This window comes from Strigops habroptila, chromosome 20, assembly GCF_004027225.2.
Source record: "Strigops habroptila isolate Jane chromosome 20, bStrHab1.2.pri, whole genome shotgun sequence".
Taxonomy (NCBI): Eukaryota; Metazoa; Chordata; class Aves; order Psittaciformes; family Psittacidae; genus Strigops; species Strigops habroptila.
The window spans coordinates 1979595-1996324 of NC_044296.2; the positions used below are offsets into that span (position 1 = coordinate 1979595).

The following is a 16730-nucleotide window of genomic DNA, read 5'->3' on the forward strand; positions in this document are numbered from 1 at the left end:
TCCCCTGCCCTGGCACATCTCCAGTGTCATGGTGGCAGGTGTTGGCACAAGCTGGGCTGGGAAAACCTCACCATGCTGCACATGGCCGTGGCCAGAGACAGTGTCAAACACACTGATGGTCTCATCCAGCGTTACCAGGATCCGATGGCCAGGCCTTTGCCCCACGAGGGCTCAGTGCTGGCCCGAGGTCTGGTCCTGGCTGCTCAAGGGGCATGGGGGGGCCATGCTGGCGTGGTCCCTGCTGTGGGCACTGAGGGGTCTCTTGGGACCCTTTGGGTCTTTTAAACACCCACCTGACCTTTCTTCCTCCCTGGCGATGCCGAGGCCATTTGTCCTTCAGGGAAAATCTCCTGTCACCAGGCTCCAGGTCCCTTTTGTTCGAGCAACGTAACCTTGTGACCTTGGTGGTCCTTGTACAGGTCCTGCTGGTGGGGGGACGAAGCTGTGTTTGGCCCCTCAGCCCAGCTCCTCTGCCTGCAGCCAGCCGCAGCCTGGGACATGCTGGCCGGGAGGTGGGTGACAGTGGCCTTGGTGTGAGTGGAGCATCCATGTGAGGTCCTGGTGTGTGGCGCAGGTCACGGCCACAGGCAGGGCGGCAGGATCAGGCCAGGGGGTGGGAACGGCCGCGGTCGGGTCCAGCCGGGCCCTGCTCGATGGTTCTGCCCGAGGGGGATCCACCGCGGGGGGCTGATGGCTGCGGGTCCTGCTTGTCCCGGTGATGCACCGGGCAGGGGCAGCCGATCCCCCGCACACGGTGACAGCGCTGGGGGGGGACAGATTCAGCCCCGGGGCAGGGGCAAATTCCGCAAACGGCGGCTTTTGAGGGGGGGGAGAGGGCGGCTGGAGACCCGCACGGTCCCGGTTCCCCCTGCGCGGGCACAGCCCCGGCGGCGCGGGGAGGGGGCGGGGGGGGCCCGGCTGCCGCCCTCTAACGGCGGAAAATCCCGACCGGGAGCGGCGGGGGGGCGGGGGCGGGATGCGGCTGCTCGGGGCCGCGCCGGCGCCTCGCCCAGCTCCGCATCGCCGCCGCCGCCGGGGATGAGGTACGGCCGCACCTGCCCCCGCATCTCCCGCACCCCCCGACCACCCGAGGGTCCCGGCGGCTCCGGCCGCTGCAGCCGCCGGCGAGGGGGGGACCGGGGAGCGCTGCGCGGGGGGACCCCGGGTTGTGGGGGGATCGGGGTGCCCCGCCGGCTTGCGGGGGGCTGGATGCGGCCGGGGGGGGCTCTGGTCTTCATCAACCCCCCCATGCGGAGGCTGCCCCCGGCCTTGGCTGCGCCTTATCTGCCTTTGCGGCGGGCGCGGCTCCATCCTGGGGAGATCGGGGAGGGCCGGGGGGAGGCTGTCGGGCAGCGTTTAGCCCCCGCGTCCCGGATCCCCGGCCGCGGGGACAAAGGCTGGACAATGCCGGGGCTCCGCCCGGAGCCCGCGGGCGCGGGGAGCAGCAGAGACCGTCCCCATCTTCATCCCCATTCCCATCCCCACCCTGCGGGCAGGGCGATGGGAGCAGCAGGGCCCGCGGCTGGGGGGGGCCGCTGGAGCAGCAGCATCTCCCCCCCGCCCGATGCAGGCTCGGATCCCCGCGGAGCCCCCCCGCCCCGCGATGCTCCTCACTGGAACTGCTCCCCGTGGCAGGGCCGGGCCGGGAACCTGGGGCTGAGCCCCGGACCTGGAGCCACAGACTTGCCCCCAGACCTGTCCCTCAAAAATCTCGGCCTCTAACCTAGTGCCTAAATCCCATCCAGGGGTGGGGGATCCCACGGGTCCCAGCGCCGTGTCCCCGGGAAAGGAGGTGTCCCCAGCCACCCGTGGATGCCGGTGTGAGGTAGGTGCTGCTCCGGGCACGGGCTGGCAACGTTCCCGCCCTCTGGCTTTCGTGCCCATTCCCACACCAGTGCCCATGGGCTGGAGTGTGGGGCGAGAAAGGGGCTGGCCCCAGGGGTCCCTGCATGGGGGTGTCTGCTGGGGGTGCAGGGACCCCAGCAGTTGCCCCACCGGGGCCCTGCCAGGGCTCCACATTTGTCCAAAGGCTGTGACGTTCGTGTGCATGCGTGTGCATGTAGCAGATGTGTGTGTGCGCATGTGTGTGGGAGCAGCCGCTGTGTGGGGGTGTCAGTGCTGCAGGGGGTCGGATGCTGCATGTGGGGAAGGAGCAGGTCCCATGTGCCAGCATCCCTGTGTGTGCCCCAGCATGTGCATGCGCTGCCCAGGAGCCGTGCACGGAGCTCCGTGTGCAGGGCTGGCCTGGTGCTCCCTATGGGGAGTTTGCGGTGGTCGGGGGTCCCCGGGGCCGCTGCATGTGGCCGGGTCGATCAGCAGGAGCTGGTGACAACACACTGTTTGTTTAATGTCCCTGGAGGGACTCTGGGAGCCGCAGCCGGTTGGGGGCTCAGATGTGGCTTCTGTCAGAGGCGGCTGCGCTCAGCTGGTGCTGCACTGCTGGGGCCGACCGAGGTCTCTGTCCCCGTCCCCATCCCCAGTCCTGCTGCTGGGCTGGCGCGGAGAGCATGGGGTACGCGGGATGGGGGGCTCCCCCAGCCCTGCCCTGGGGCAGCGTGCTGCAGGAGGCTGGTGCAGTGGGTTGGACAGTGCAGAGGGAGACAGGGCAGCACAGGAGGTGGTGGGAGGTGTGGGCAGCGCGGTGCAGTGGGCAGCGCAGAGGACAGTGCATTGTGCTGGGCAGTGCAGATGCTGCCTTTCACCCACTGATCTGCTGCAGCATCTGCCCTGCCGGGACCTTGCCGGATGAATCCTGGCCCTGCTGGTGGCCTTGGCCAGTCCAGGGGTGCCATGAGCAGAGAGGGGCACTGTCGGTTGTAGAGGAGCTGGATCCCAGTATCCTGAGCCACCACATCTCTCCGGGGTGTGCCCATGGCCCCGCACCACGGAGCCCACGGCAGCCTGTGGGGACATGCTGGGTCCTACGGGACAGTGAGGGTCAGGGTGCCGGAGCATGTGCTGCGGGAGCAGCGCTGCAGCCCCGGCCCCTGCCCTCCCCGCTGTGTCTAGACGCTTCGCAAATGCAGGTGCCGCGCCAGCCCCTCCCCTCAGGCTGCGGATCCCCGGCGTGGCTGCGGCTGTGGCGCTCGGCAGCCGGAGATCCGGGCCCCGAGCTCAGACACCCCCTCATCACCTCCCAGGCCCCCGGCCAAGGCAGGGGAGGGGCAGGAGCTGGGGCAAGGCTGGTGGTGTGGGGTGCCCCATAGGGGGTGCCACGTAGCTGCACTTACAGCACCCCCCGGAGCTGGGGGGATCTCTCAGACTGGCCACAGCCCCACTGAAGGTCTGCAGTGGCCCCCAAGCTCCTCCAGCAGCATCCCACCCCCTGCAAACAAAGCTGTCACCACAGAGGTGAGAGGTTTGTGGTGCTGGGGGGGGGACGACGCACCTGTTCCCCTGCAGACACAGGAGCCCCTGGATTCCATCCTCCCACTGCTGTGCCCGCAGTGCTGAACCCCCCCTGCCCTGTATCTGGTGGGTGCTCTGGAAGGGCCATGGACCCTCCTGCTCCGCCCCATCACTGTCGCCATAGCAATGGGAGGCTTTGCTCAGCCTGCATCCCGCATCCCTAATCTGCATCCCTGCATTATCCTGCATCCCTCACCCATCCTCCCGCAGCCTGTATCATCCTTCCTGCATCCCTCATTGTTCATCCTCCATCCCAGACCTACAGCCTGTGTCTTGATCCCTCATCCCACATCCTCGTGTCCTTCTGCTACCTCCCACAGCCTTGCTCCCCAGCACCCCTCTCTGCAGCCCTGTGCCCAACCCCCCCGGGGGTTATTTCATTCCGGGGCGGGGGGGCGGGTTGTGTGTGTGTGTTTAATTCTCTCCTGGGCAGTGATTTGGGGAGGATCTCTCACCGTGGGGTCTTTGTCTCCCTCTGGAAGCGTGGCTGGCCCTGGCGCAGCGTGGTCAGAGCCAGAAAGTGAGGAGGGGGGTTACACCCAAGCTGGAGCAGGATGAGGGGCCCCCATGTGGTGTGGGGCGTAGGGATGGGGAGCAGTGTGGGGTGAGGGCCGGGATGGCTCCCGGGGTGGGGAGGACACCGGTGGGGCCTTGGTAGGGTGCTGATCCCCCCCCCGCCTGGTGCTGGAGCCCCCCCAAAGGGATCCCAGGGCGTTCGCGGCAGACACCGGTGGTCCCGGGGATCGATCTGTGCCGCTGCCCCGGGCAGCTGCGGGGTGGGGGGGGACGGGTCCGATCCTGCCCCAGCGCTGGGGGGACACGGGGAGGGATGAGCTGGGCGTGCATTGGGGGACTCGCTATGCACCCCCCCCACCTACCCACACCGCTTGCACACGCACACTCGTGCAGACGTGTGGCACTGACGAAGGCAGCTCGGGGCTGTCGAACCCTCGGCCGCCAGCCGGACCCGCCGGGGTGGTGACAAGGGGTCCCCATCCCTGCCCCCCCCATGGCCCTGTGTGTCCGCCCCCGTCCGGTGCGGGGGGCAGCCGTGGGCACTGCGCAAAGAGGAGGTTTGGGGGAGAGCCGGGGTTGGCCGGAGGGGGATAAGGAGGGACATGGAGGGGGCAGAGGGGGCTGGGGGTGCTGCGGGGGGCCGGGACTGGCTTCGCTGCGGGAGGGCGCGGAGCGAGAGATGGTTCAGGGAAGACAAAAGCGAGACAAAGGGGGACGGGAGCGGGGAGCTGCGGAGCTGCGGAGCTGGAAATCGGGCAGGGACTGGCAGGGGGCTGCCTGCGGGCGGAGTGACGGGCCGGGCGCTCCCCCCCGTGCTGGGGCTGTCCCTTTGAGAGGCTTGGGGCGGGGTGGGGGGCACCAGCTCTCGCCAAGGCAGCCTGGGGCGGGAGGCAGGGCTCCGCCTCCGGGCTCAGTGAGGTGCCGGGGTGTGGGGGGGTGCTGGGTACACCCCGGGGTGCTGCCACGTTGCCCCCCGCAGGAGCTGGAGGTGCTGAAGATGTCCGGCTCCATCGCCTCGTACGACCAATTGGTGCGGCAAGTGGAGGCGCTGAAGAAGGAGAACAGCCACCTCCGGCGGGAGCTGGAGGACAACTCCAACCACCTCTCCAAGCTCGAGAATGAGACCTCAGACATGAAGGTGAGGACAAGCCGAGGGAGGGTGGTCACGGACCTCGTGCAGGGAATGGCACACAGGGGGAGTGGGGATTGTCCCTCCACATTACCCACCTCTCCAATGTCTCTGTCCCTGTTTTAGGAGGTCCTGAAGCACCTCCAGGGCAAGCTGGAGCAGGAGGCGCGGGTCATGGTGTCCTCGGGACAAACGGAGGTCCTGGACCAGCTGAAAGGTGTGTGCCCAGGCTGGGGGGGGTGTTGTCTCAGCCAAGCCCACCCTTATACTGCTGCCTCTGTCTCCAGCCCTGCAGATGGACATCACCAGCCTCTACAACCTCAAGTTCCCTCCGGAGGTGTCTGGAACCGGGCGCAGTGCCGAGGACAACCCGTTGCCACCTGCACCCCAGCGGGACAGCTCTGGGGACCTGGGCAGAGCCACCTTCCGGATGCTGGAGGAGCTCGACCGGGAGAGGTGATGGCCGCAGGGGGAGATGCAGGGGGCCGGGATGGGGCTGAGGGCTGTGCTGACAGGGGTCCCCCCCTCTCCCCAGGTGCTTCTTGCTGGGTGAGATTGAGAAGGAGGAGAAGGAGAAGGTTTGGTACTACACCCAGCTTCAGAGCCTGGCCACACGCCTGGAGGAGCTGCCCCATGTGGAGACGGTGAGCAGGGGGTCCCAGCACCCCTGGGGCACAGGCAGGACCCTGCATCCCCCTCACGCCGTCCCCTCCTTTCCCCCCCCCCCGCAGTTCTCCATGCAGATGGATCTCATCCGGCAGCAGCTGGAGTTCGAGGCTCAGCACATCCGCTCGCTGATGGAAGAGCGCTTCGGGACAGCAGATGAGATGGTCCAGCGGGCACAGGTCAGGGCGGGTGGGATCTGTCCCTCCTCCTCCTCACACCTCCTGTCCTGTGCCTGGGGTGCTCCAACTGCCCCGTCCCAACAGCCTCAGCCGTGGGCACCCTCACACTCAGCACCAAGGTCTGTGCAACCTCGCACCCAGCTCTTTGCATCCACACGCAGCTCCTTGCAGCCTTGCACCAGCTCCATGCACACTGGAACAAGCTCTGTGCGCCCCAACACCCACCCCTGTGCACTCTGGCCCATTGCACCCTCATGCCTGGCTCGGGGGGTTCCCAGCCCCTGCTGACACCCGCTCTTCCCCCAGATCCGGGCATCCCGGCTGGAACAGATCGACAAAGAGCTCATGGAGGCACAGGACAAGGTGCAGCAGCCGGAGCCACAGGTAATGGGATGGGGCTGAGCCCAGCCGGGGTCTGTCCCAGTGCCCGTGGGATGGTGGAGCCAGGGCCGGGCGGAGCGTCCAACTCCATTATCCCAACTGGCCCCGCCGGCGCCAGGGCTTTGTGTGGCTCGGCGGCACCGTGAAATGGGCAGTTGCCATGGAGACAAGAAGTAGGCCATGGCGCAGCGGGCGGCGCGGAGGCTCCCGCAGCATCTGCCGGATGGTGCCCACCGTCACCACAGCCACCATCACTTGCCCCTCCATGATCCCACAGCCACTCTGTTACCCCCAGCCCCTCCATCACCTATGGCCCCACCATCACCCCCAGCCCCTCCATCACTCATGGCCCCTCCATCACCCATGGCCCCTCCATCACCTGCAGCCCTGCCACACCCCAGCCAGCCCCACTTCCCTTGCAGCCCTGCCATTGCCACACAAGCAGCTCCGTGGGCTTGTCCCCAGCACAGTCCTCACTGCCCACCCCACTCGCCTCACCCACGCTTTTCCTTTTATGAGCCTGCTGCTATGGCAGCCCCCTCCCGATCACCCCCGATTTCAGCTTAAAATACAGCCTTGGCATTGATGACAGCAACAACTGCAGCAACTGGGAAACGTTGCTATTTAATGGCACCCGTGGGTTGCTGAAAAGCAGGGAGGGGCTGGGCACGGGGGGCAAGGGCAGCACATTGCAACCCACCCCCATCTGCCCCCTTCTCTGCAGCTCTGTGGGAAGGTGCCGGGCATGGAGGGGGATGGCAGCCTTGACCCCCCAACCCACCCCGAGGAGGGGGGCAGCAGTAAGGTGAGAGGCAGCTGCACCAGAGCCTGGCTGGGGTGGGCTGTGTGCCGGGGGGGACGGGACAGTTGTGTGTAACCCTGAGTCGTCCCCCCCACAGGTGGAGGTGGTGTTCTGGCTCCTGTCCATGCTGGCCACGCGGGACAAGGACGACATGTCCCGCACGCTGCTGGCCATGTCCAGCTCACAGGAGAGCTGCCTGGCCATGCGCAAGTCAGGCTGCCTGCCCCTACTCATCCAGATCCTGCACGACTCGGACGGCGAGCCGGGGCCCCCCGAGAGCCCTGTCGGCACCAAGGATGCCCGCATGCGTGCCAATGCTGCCCTCCACAACATCGTCTTCTCCCAGCCTGACGAGGGCCAGGCCAAGAAGGAGATGCGAGTGCTGCACGTGCTAGAGCAGATCCGCTCCTACTCAGAGACCTGCTGGGACTGGCTGCAGATGCAGAGCAGGGATGGGGGCAGAGGTCCTGAGGGTGGCGCAGGTATGCGCCAGGAGGGGTGCCAGCGTGTGCATGCACACACGCGCATGGTGGTGCATGTGGCTGTGAGCATCTGCATGTGCCAGAGGTGGCTAGTGATAGGAGGAGACCCCCAAGGCTGACCCCCCTCTTTCTCCCTGCAGTACCAGTGCCCATCGAGCCCCAGATCTGTCAAGCCACCTGCGCCATCATGAAGCTCTCCTTCGACGAGGAGTACCGGCGGGCCATGAACGAGCTGGGTGAGATGGGGTGGGCACTGGGAGGGGGCTCCATCCCTTTTGCACCCTCCTCCCTGGTGCCCGAGTCACCCCCCATCCTGTCCTGCAGGAGGGCTGCAGGCGGTGGCTGAGCTGCTGCAAGTGGACTATGAGATGCACAAGATGACAAACGACCCGCTCAACCTGGCACTGCGGCGCTACGCGGGGATGGCCCTCACCAACCTCACCTTTGGCGACGTGGTCAACAAGGTTGTGGGGTCCGGGAGAGTGGCAGGCAGGGAGGGGGTTTGCAGGGCCGAGGGGCCCACAGCATCACCTCAGCACCCTCGTCCTCCCTGCAGGCAACACTGTGCTCCCGCCGGGGCTGCATGGAAGCCATCGTGGCTCAGCTGGGCTCTGACAGCGAGGAGCTGCATCAGGTGGGTGCTGGCTTTCTGTGCACTCACAGCCCAGAAACCAGCCGTGTCCTGGGCTGCATCCAAAGGAGCATGACCAGTAGGTCAAAGGAGGTGATCCTGCCCCTCTGCTCTGCTCTCATGAGACCCCACTTGCAGCACTGTGTGCAGTTCTGGTGTCCTCAGCATCAGAAGGACACGGAGCTGTTGGAGCAAGTCCAGAGGAGGCCACAAGGATGATCAGGGGCTGGAGCACCTCCCGTATGAAGACAGGCTGAGAAAGTTGAGGCTGTTCAGCCCGGAGAAGAGAAGCTGCGTGGAGACCTCAGAGCAGCTTCCAGTGTCTGAACAGGCCTGCAGGGATGCAGAGGGGGACTCTTCATCAGGGACTGTAGTGATAGGACAAGGGGTGCTGGGTTTAAACTGAAACAGGGGAAGTTCAGGTTAGATATAGGGAAGAAGTTTTTTACTGTGAGGGTGCTGAGGCGCTGGCACAGGGTGCCCAGAGAAGCTGGGGCTGCCCCATCCCTGGCAGTGTTCAAGGCCAGGTTGGACTGAGCCTTGGGTGACATGGTCTGGTGTGAGGCATTCCTGCTCATGGCAGGGGTTTGGAACTGGATAATCTCAAGGTCTTTTCCAACCCAAACCATTCAATGATTCTATGATTCTACGGTGGTGCGGGGGCTCCCCCAGGCAGGGGGACAGGCAGGGGAACAGTCCCTGTACTCACCTCCCTCACTCTGCCTTCCCAGGTGGTCTCCAGCATCCTGAGGAACCTCTCCTGGCGGGCTGACATCAACAGCAAGAAGGTGCTGCGGGAGGTGGGCAGCGTGACTGGGCTGATGCGGTGTGCGCTGCATGCAGGCAAGGTGAGCACTGGAGCGGGCAGGAGCGGGCACCAGGGTGGCTGGACCAGGGCTGATGGATCCGTGTCCCCTCCTGCATCAGGAGTCTACTCTGAAGAGTGTCCTGAGTGCACTGTGGAACCTGTCGGCGCACAGCACGGAGAACAAAGCTGCCATCTGCGGGGTGGAGGGAGCCCTGGGCTTCCTGGTGAGCACCCTCACGTACAAGTGCCAGAGCAACTCACTGGCCATCATTGAGAGTGGTGGCGGCATCCTCAGGAACGTCTCCAGCCTCATCGCCACGCGGGAGGACTACAGGTGAGGGTCACCACAGGTTGGGGTGGTGGCAGGGAGGGGTGTTGGGGACCTGATGTCCTGATGGCCGGGGGTCCCCCTGTCTCGCAGGCAGGTGCTCCGGGACCACAACTGCCTACAGACGCTGCTGCAGCACCTGCGCTCGCACAGCCTCACCATCGTCAGCAATGCTTGTGGCACGCTCTGGAACCTGTCTGCCCGCAGCCCCCGCGACCAGGAGCTGCTCTGGGACTTGGGGGCAGTCAGCATGCTGCGCAACCTTATCCACTCCAAGCACAAGATGATTGCCATGGGCAGCGCAGCCGCTCTCCGCAACCTCCTCACCAACCGGCCCCCCAAATACAAGGACACTGCTGTGGTCTCACCAGGCTCCTGCATGCCCTCGCTCTACATGCGCAAGCAGAAGGCACTGGAGGCTGAGCTGGATGCCAAACACTTGGCTGAGACCTTTGACACCATGGAGAAGCAGAGCCTGAAAAGCCAGAGCGTGAAAAAGCCAACACGGCATGTGGAGAGCTTGGTGAAGGACTATGCCTCCGACTCCGGCTGCTTTGACGATGACGAGGTGCCCAACATCTCCACTGGTGTGGAGACAGCCAGTGCTTCTGTCCTTTCCATGTTCCTCAATTCCTCCTTCCTGCAGGGGCAGGCGCTGCCCCGGGCACTGGCACAGAGGCGATGCCCAGAGCCAGAGAAGGATGGCAGCAGCAAACCAGCCGAGCCCAAGAAGCTGCCACTGCCGGAGGATGACGTCTCACTGGCTGCTGAGAAGTTAGCCAACAAGATCTCCAGCACGGTGGCCAAGATCGACAAGCTGGTGGAGGACATCTCTACCATGCACACGTCCTCAGATGACAGCTTCAGCCTCAGCTCGGAGGACCACTGCTTGGAATGGCAGTATGGCCCCGAGGAGGGGCATGAGGCGCGCGCCCAGTCCTGCTCGCCGTGCCGCCTCTCGGATGCCAGCGGCTTCACCAAGCGGGAGGGCCTGAGCCGGGCACACACGCTGCTGCGGCTGAAGACCGCCTACACCAGCTTGTCCAACGACAGCCTCAACAGCGGCAGCACCAGCGATGGCTATTGCACCAAAGAGCACATGAAGCCCTGCACCAGGGCCTCCTTCCTTGACTACCGGGATGAGCTGCAGCGGTACCAGAAGCGGCCAAGCCGGCTTGACCTCAAGAGCATCCTGAGCAGCAAGCCAGAGCGGGTTGAACCCCCCACGCTCAAGGGCAGAGACCTGGCTGAGCCAGACAAGCCAGAGCAGCGAGACCTTCCTGAACGGGCCAAGAAGACGGTGACTTTCCCCAGCCCGAAGGCACTGGAGAAAGAGCCTGAGTGGAAGAAGGAGGCGGGCAGCAAGCTATCCCCTGACGCCCAGGTCCGCACCATCAAACTCTCCCCATCCTACCAGCACATCCCCCTGCTTGAGAGCCTGGCCAAGAGTGGCATGGCCACTGGCACCAGCCACCACCCTTCCCTCCTGGGCAGAAAGCAAGCCTGGCTTCCCCCCACGCTGCTGCAAACAGCCGAGACCTTGAGCAAGATCCCGGAGAAGCTGCCTGCCCACTCACCGGCCACAGTGGAGCAGGAGTCAGTGCAGAAGTACTCAGTGGAGGACACCCCAATCTGCTTCTCAAGGTGCAGCTCCCTCTCTTCCCTCTCCTCGGCAGATAATGTGCTTGATGGGCAAAGCCACAGTGAGAACGAATTGGACAGTGACTCCTCCCTGGAGATCCTGGAGATGGAAGAAGAGGATGCAGAAGGAGAGGATGGGAGGCAGGACAAGGAGAAGGCAGTAGATACGAGTCTAGCCATGCCGATGGGGATTTCCCAGCCCATCAGCATCCCCTTCCCAAAGCGTGACAAGGTCTTCCTGCGGGAGTCATCACCATCGCACCAGGAGGACCTCACACCCTCGAGCTCCTCAGAGAACTACATCCAGGAGACACCACTGGTGATGAGTCGCTGCAGCTCCGTCAGCTCCCTGGGCAGCTTCGAGAGCCCCTCCATCGCCAGCTCCATCCAGAGTGACCCTTGCAGTGAGATGATCAGTGGCACTATCAGTCCCAGTGAGCTGCCCGACAGCCCTGGGCAGACCATGCCACCCAGCCGCAGCAAGACGCCCCTCTTCGAGCTGGGCTGCCAACCAGAGAAGGAGACCAGTCAGTTCAACATCCAGTGGGAGAACAATGTCAAGAAGTTCATGGAGATCACCGATTTCAAGGAACGCTTCCAGCTGCCTCAGGACCTGGACTCCATGGTCTACTTCACAGTGGAGAAACCCAACGAGAACTTCTCCTGCGCCTCCAGCCTGAGCGCCCTGCCCCTGCACGAGCACTACGTGCAGAAGGATGTGGAGCTCAAGCTGATGCCCACCTTCCCAGAGAAGAACAGCCTGAATTTTGTGGCTCATGAGAAGAGGGAGGAGCGGCGTGAGGAGCGGTACCTGGAGGGCCGGCGGCGAGCTGACCGTGCTGAGCCCTCCTCCGATGATGACATTGAGATCCTGAAGGAGTGCATCAGCTCCGCCATGCCCTCCCGCTTCCGCAAAGTGAAGACCTCCCTGCTCTCCGGCCAGGTCCTGCACCCCCAGACAAAGAAGCCAGTGCACGTCCCTGTCTACATGCTGGTGCCAGCCCACACGCATCCCGGCATCCCCAAACACCTGCGTGCCACTGCCCGTGACCTCTTCAAGGATGATGACTCCTTCACTGACTCAGCTGATGGGACCCCTGTCAACTTCTCCAGCGCTGCCTCGCTGAGCGATGAGACCTTGCGCTACCCGGCTGCCGAGGAGGCCGAGCCCCCCCCTGGCCCAGGCACAGGGCACCCGGTTCTGCCTGATGGGCACCGTGAGGCTGGGACCATCCCGGCCAGGAGAGCCGCCTCTGGCAGCTCGGCGCCTGCCCGGCTGAGCTCAGCCCGCAAGGGGAAAGCAGGGTCAAGCTGTGGCCAAGGCGGGGACGGGAAGTGGGGCCAGCACCCTGCAAAGGGTGGACCCAACCTGGAGCTGGAGGTGGGGAGGACCAATGGTCCCCCTGGGAGGAAGGATGCTCCCCAGGAGGACGGGGTGGCCTTCCAGTCGCTGTGCCACACCACACCGACCGAGGAAGCTGTCTACTGTTTCTACGAGCAGGACCCAGAGGAGCCGCCTGAGGCAGGCAAGGGGGTGTCCAGCAGCAGAGCCCAGCCTGGCCAAGCGCCCAGGAAGGAGCACTGCATCAGCTCCGGCCCCCGGAGGGAGCCTGAGCCCCGTCCCAGTCCCCGGCCAGTGAAGATGAAGCCACAGAACAACCTCATTGCTGATGAGACACCACCGTGCTATTCCCTCAGCTCCTCCATGAGCTCCCTGAGTGATGCCAACCTCTCCGACGGTGAGGAGCGGGGCCAGCCTTGTGGCAAAGCCCCTTGGTTGCGGTCAGCTGCAGCAGCAGGGCAGGCTCAGGGGGGCTCCCCCAGTTCCCCCAGCCTCAACTCAGAGGATGATTTGCTGCAGAAGTGCATCGGCTCAGCCATGCCCAAGCACCGGCGATCCTCAGCTCGCCGGAGGATGGCAGAGCGCAAGCAGAAGCCACTGGGTGCCGGTGGGAGGGAGCGGAAAGTGGAAGGGAGGCATTGCCCCACTGAGGATGCCAGCTCCGACCGGGGCTCAGACCTGGACAGTGTGGAGTGGCAAGCCATCCAGGAGGGTGCCAACTCCATAGTCACCTGGCTGCACCAGGCTGCTGCCTCCCTCTCGCGGGAGCCTTCCTCCGAGTCTGATTCCATCCTCTCCTTCATGTCGGGGCTCTCAGTTGGGTCCACCCTGCAGCTCTCCTTGGGCAGGCAGGAGAAGAAGCGGGCTGGCAGCGTGGCCAGCAGGGATGCAGCGAGGAGGGAGCACAGCAAGAGCCGCCCAGAGAGGAAGGATGCGCCGGGTGCCCGTCCTGCTGGCCGTGGAAGTGCCAGAGCAGAGCGGAGCCCAGCTCCCACCAAGCCAGTACCCAACCTGCCTGTGGTCTTCCGTGGCAGGACCGTCATCTACATGCCCAGCCTGGCCAAGGACACCCCCAGCCCGCGGGCCACCCCAAAGAAGAGCCCTGCAGTGAAGCCCGAGGCACCGCCAGCCAAGAACCTCTCCCTGAGCCAGCAGCGCTCTCGGAGTCTGCACCGGCTGGGCAAGCCCTCCGAAACCGGGGACCTGGCGCTGCCCAAGAGGAGCACAACGCCACCTGCCCGCATTGGCAAGGGCCCCGCTTCCTCGGGCTCCTCTCGCACCTCCACCCCATCCCAGCATGCCCCCAAGAAGCTGCCGTCTCCCTCTCAGCTCACCAAGCAGAGTCCTCCAGCCACGGGCAAGGCGGGCAGCTCATCCTCCCCACCAGGCCCTCCGGCCAGAGCCCCGGCCTCCAGGCCCTCGGCTGCCAAGGCGTCTAAGACACAGAAATCACCCGTCCGCATCCCCTTCATGCAGAAGCCCAGCAGGAAGGTGCTGCCGGGCCGGGGGGCCATGCCGGTGCTGGAGGAGCAGGTTGACGGTGGAAAGGCGCGGGGCAGCAGGCCAGCGGGGCCGGCGGGTGGCCGGCTCAACCTGGTGCGGATGTCGTCCACCCGTTCCAGCGGGAGCGACTCGGACCGCTCCGGCTTCCTGCGCCAGCTCACCTTCATCAAGGAATCGTCCAGCCTGCTGCTGCGGCACCGCGCCGAGCTCTCCCCAGCGCAGCCTCGCGGTGCCTCCCCGCAGCGCAGCCGGGACACGCTCCCGGCCGTCTTCCTCTGCTCCTCCCGCTGTGACGAGCTCAAGGCAGCCAAGCCGGCGGGCTCCAGCCCACGGCCCCTCGTCCCCAGGGCCCAAGTCAGCAGCAAAGTCTCCACCGGGGTAAAGCCGCCACGGAGGACCAGCTCCGAGAGCCCATCCCGGCTACCGGTGAAGACCAGCATCCCTGCGCCCGAGCCCTTTAAGAGGTACTCATCCTCGCCCAACATCAGCGTGGCGCGGAGGACGGGCAGCCCTTCCTCTGTCCTCTCCGCCCGTTCTGAGGCTTCAGCGCGGCAGCGGCGGCAGACTGAGGCAGCACCTGGTGGGCAGCCGGCGAAGCCACCGGTGGTGGTGATGAAGGGCACGTGGAGGAGGATTAGGGATGAGGACATCCCTCACATTCTCAAGAGCACGCTGCCGTCCTCAGCCCTGCCTCTGGCGGGCACTGGCGAGGAGGAGCGCCCCAGCACTCCTAGCCTCAGGAAGACCAGTGATGCCGTGGTGCAGACTGAGGACTTCTCTACCACCAAGACCAACTCCAGCACCTCTCCCACCCTGGAGACCCGTGAGGGGCCCCCGCACACTCGTGCCACCTGCGATGGCGAAGCTCTGGTCCCACCCAAGGCCACGCTGCCCATCTCCTTCAGCCACGAGGCATCCACTGGTACTTTCCCCGCCAGCCGACACGGCTCCCCAAGCAAAGCTGCCCGCGTCACCCCCTTCAACTACGTCCCCAGCCCCATGGCGGTGACAGCGGTGGCCGACAAGGGGGTGGAGAAAATCCAGGCTTGAGCAGCCCCGGCGAGAGGTCCCACAACACCCTGTCCCATGGGAGCTGGCCAGAACTGTGCTGGGGTGGGGACACAGCAGTGTGGGGTGGTTGGGAACCAGAAGCCACCCCAACCTGCTGCCTGCCCCAGCTGGGGTCTTGCTGTAACAGAGCATCGCAGTTCTCAGTGCTGAGGACCAAGCAGAGCCAGGGGGACCCGATGGGTGCTGGGATGGGGCTGATGCCCCAACCCAGGGTGAGTCTCAGTGGCCACCTCCTCCCACTGTTGGACATCCTGGAACAAGCTGAGAGAGAAGCTGTGCCCACATCCTGCTCACCTGCCTTGGGCAGAGGCTGAACCAGGACCTGACCCTGCACACCAGGAAGATAGCACACCATGCTTCTGCTTGTCTCACCACCAACACCCGGCTCTGCCAGCAATCAGCTCATTGATTACCTGGTGGAGAAGGAACACGTGACTGGATCAATGCAGGGATAGGCTTCATGGGGGAAGAGCTCATGGCTGTGGGGAGATGGGGGCCAGGGCCCCCTGTTGGTGCTGCTGGAGGGTCCTAAATAAGGGCCATGACTGACGGCTAATGGGTAGCCTGCAGCCATGGTGCTTGCACTGGTTCACAGCAGTGTTGGGTGGAAGAGGCACAGGAGGAGCCAGGAAGGGGCTTGCTGGTGGGTAACAGGGTCCCGACAGGCTCATCCCTGGAGGTTGCTTGCAGAGTTGCTTGTGGGCTGGGAAGCTGCCCTGGAAGGGGACGTGGTGCTGAACTGGTGCCAGGGTGCCCAACCCCTAGGGAAGGGTCCAGGGCCCCCCACCCCAACCCGCAGCCCCCCAGCCACATCCCAGCCCACAACCAGGGTGTCCCCATGGGCCGTGGACACAAGTCCATCGGGGAGTGGATCATGCCCATGAGCATGGGGGCTCCCAGCCCCAAAGCACCGGGGAACCCCCCGCTCCTGCCATCAGCCCCACGTGCTGAGACTGGGGTATGCAGAAAGCACCTTGGCCCCAGGGAGTGGATGGGATGGGGCTGAGCTGCTGGTGAACACACCACCCACCCTGGGTGCTCCCTATGGCTTGTTGCCTGCTTTGGATGACCTATGGGATCCCCGCATAGCAGTGCCATGGGGGGCAGACAAAGGACTATGGGGACATGTGCAGAGGACACAGGGATCACCCCAAGGGCCGTGGGGACATAGTGAGGGGCTTTTGGGACTTGCACAGGGGTTGTGGGGACATGCAGTGGGGCCATAGGGATATGCACTGAGCGACACCTGGGAGACACCAGGGCTGTGGGGACATGCATGGGCTGTGCACCAGGGTCATGGGGACATGCCCATGCACACGCCGGTGCTGGCTGCAGACCTCTGTTCCAGCAGTGGCTGGAAGGTTGCAGCCAGCGGGACCAGGGCTGAGGCTGAAGAAAATGAGACAAAAAGTCCCCTGGGGCACTCCTGAGTGCTATAACAGAGCACAGGATGTGCTGGGAGGACCAACATCACCCCATGTGCTTGGCAGCAGCCCCAGGCTCAAGCCTCACCACTCACCCCCACTCTTGCCCATCTCTGCTCCACCTGTGCCCGTTGACTTCAGCCCTCTGTGGACAATCCCACCGGGTTCTGCGGTGTCCTGCTCCCCTCTTCGCTGTATGTATGTACTAAGGATGTTATCTTACCGGGACTCTGGACAGTATTAAGAATTAAAAGCCAACCTGTGTAAATAGGAAGGGCTGGTCTGTCTGTCCCACACACTTGGGCTGGGGAGAAGAACAGCCTCCCCACAGCATTTTCTGGATCCATTTCTTGTGCAGGGTGGTAGCGTGACACAGACTCCTGCTAAGGCAGACAGCCACCCTGTGGGGTGTTATCGTG

The 16730-nt window shown here is 64.7% G+C and overlaps 1 protein-coding gene across 2 annotated transcripts; it reads left to right on the top strand.

The window, feature by feature from the left end:
- Nucleotides 1-974: 974 nt before the first annotated feature.
- APC2 (APC regulator of WNT signaling pathway 2) lies at nucleotides 975-16585 on the top strand. Of its 2 annotated transcripts, XM_030509152.1 has the most exons (16): nucleotides 975-1043; nucleotides 1746-1825; nucleotides 4904-5062; nucleotides 5180-5270; nucleotides 5341-5509; nucleotides 5589-5697; nucleotides 5785-5898; nucleotides 6205-6282; nucleotides 7004-7084; nucleotides 7179-7563; nucleotides 7704-7799; nucleotides 7888-8027; nucleotides 8120-8197; nucleotides 8926-9042; nucleotides 9122-9336; nucleotides 9424-16585. In XM_030509152.1, exons 3-16 carry the CDS (start codon nucleotides 4922-4924, stop codon nucleotides 14864-14866), a joined length of 7257 nt encoding a protein of 2418 aa, XP_030365012.1. In that variant the 5' UTR covers nucleotides 975-1043; nucleotides 1746-1825; nucleotides 4904-4921; the 3' UTR covers nucleotides 14867-16585. The 2 variants fall into 2 exon arrangements, with proteins under 2 accessions (XP_030365012.1, XP_030365013.1); XM_030509153.1 differs by lacking the exons at nucleotides 975-1043; nucleotides 1746-1825 and adding an exon at nucleotides 4026-4481.
- Nucleotides 16586-16730: the final 145 nt, after the last annotated feature.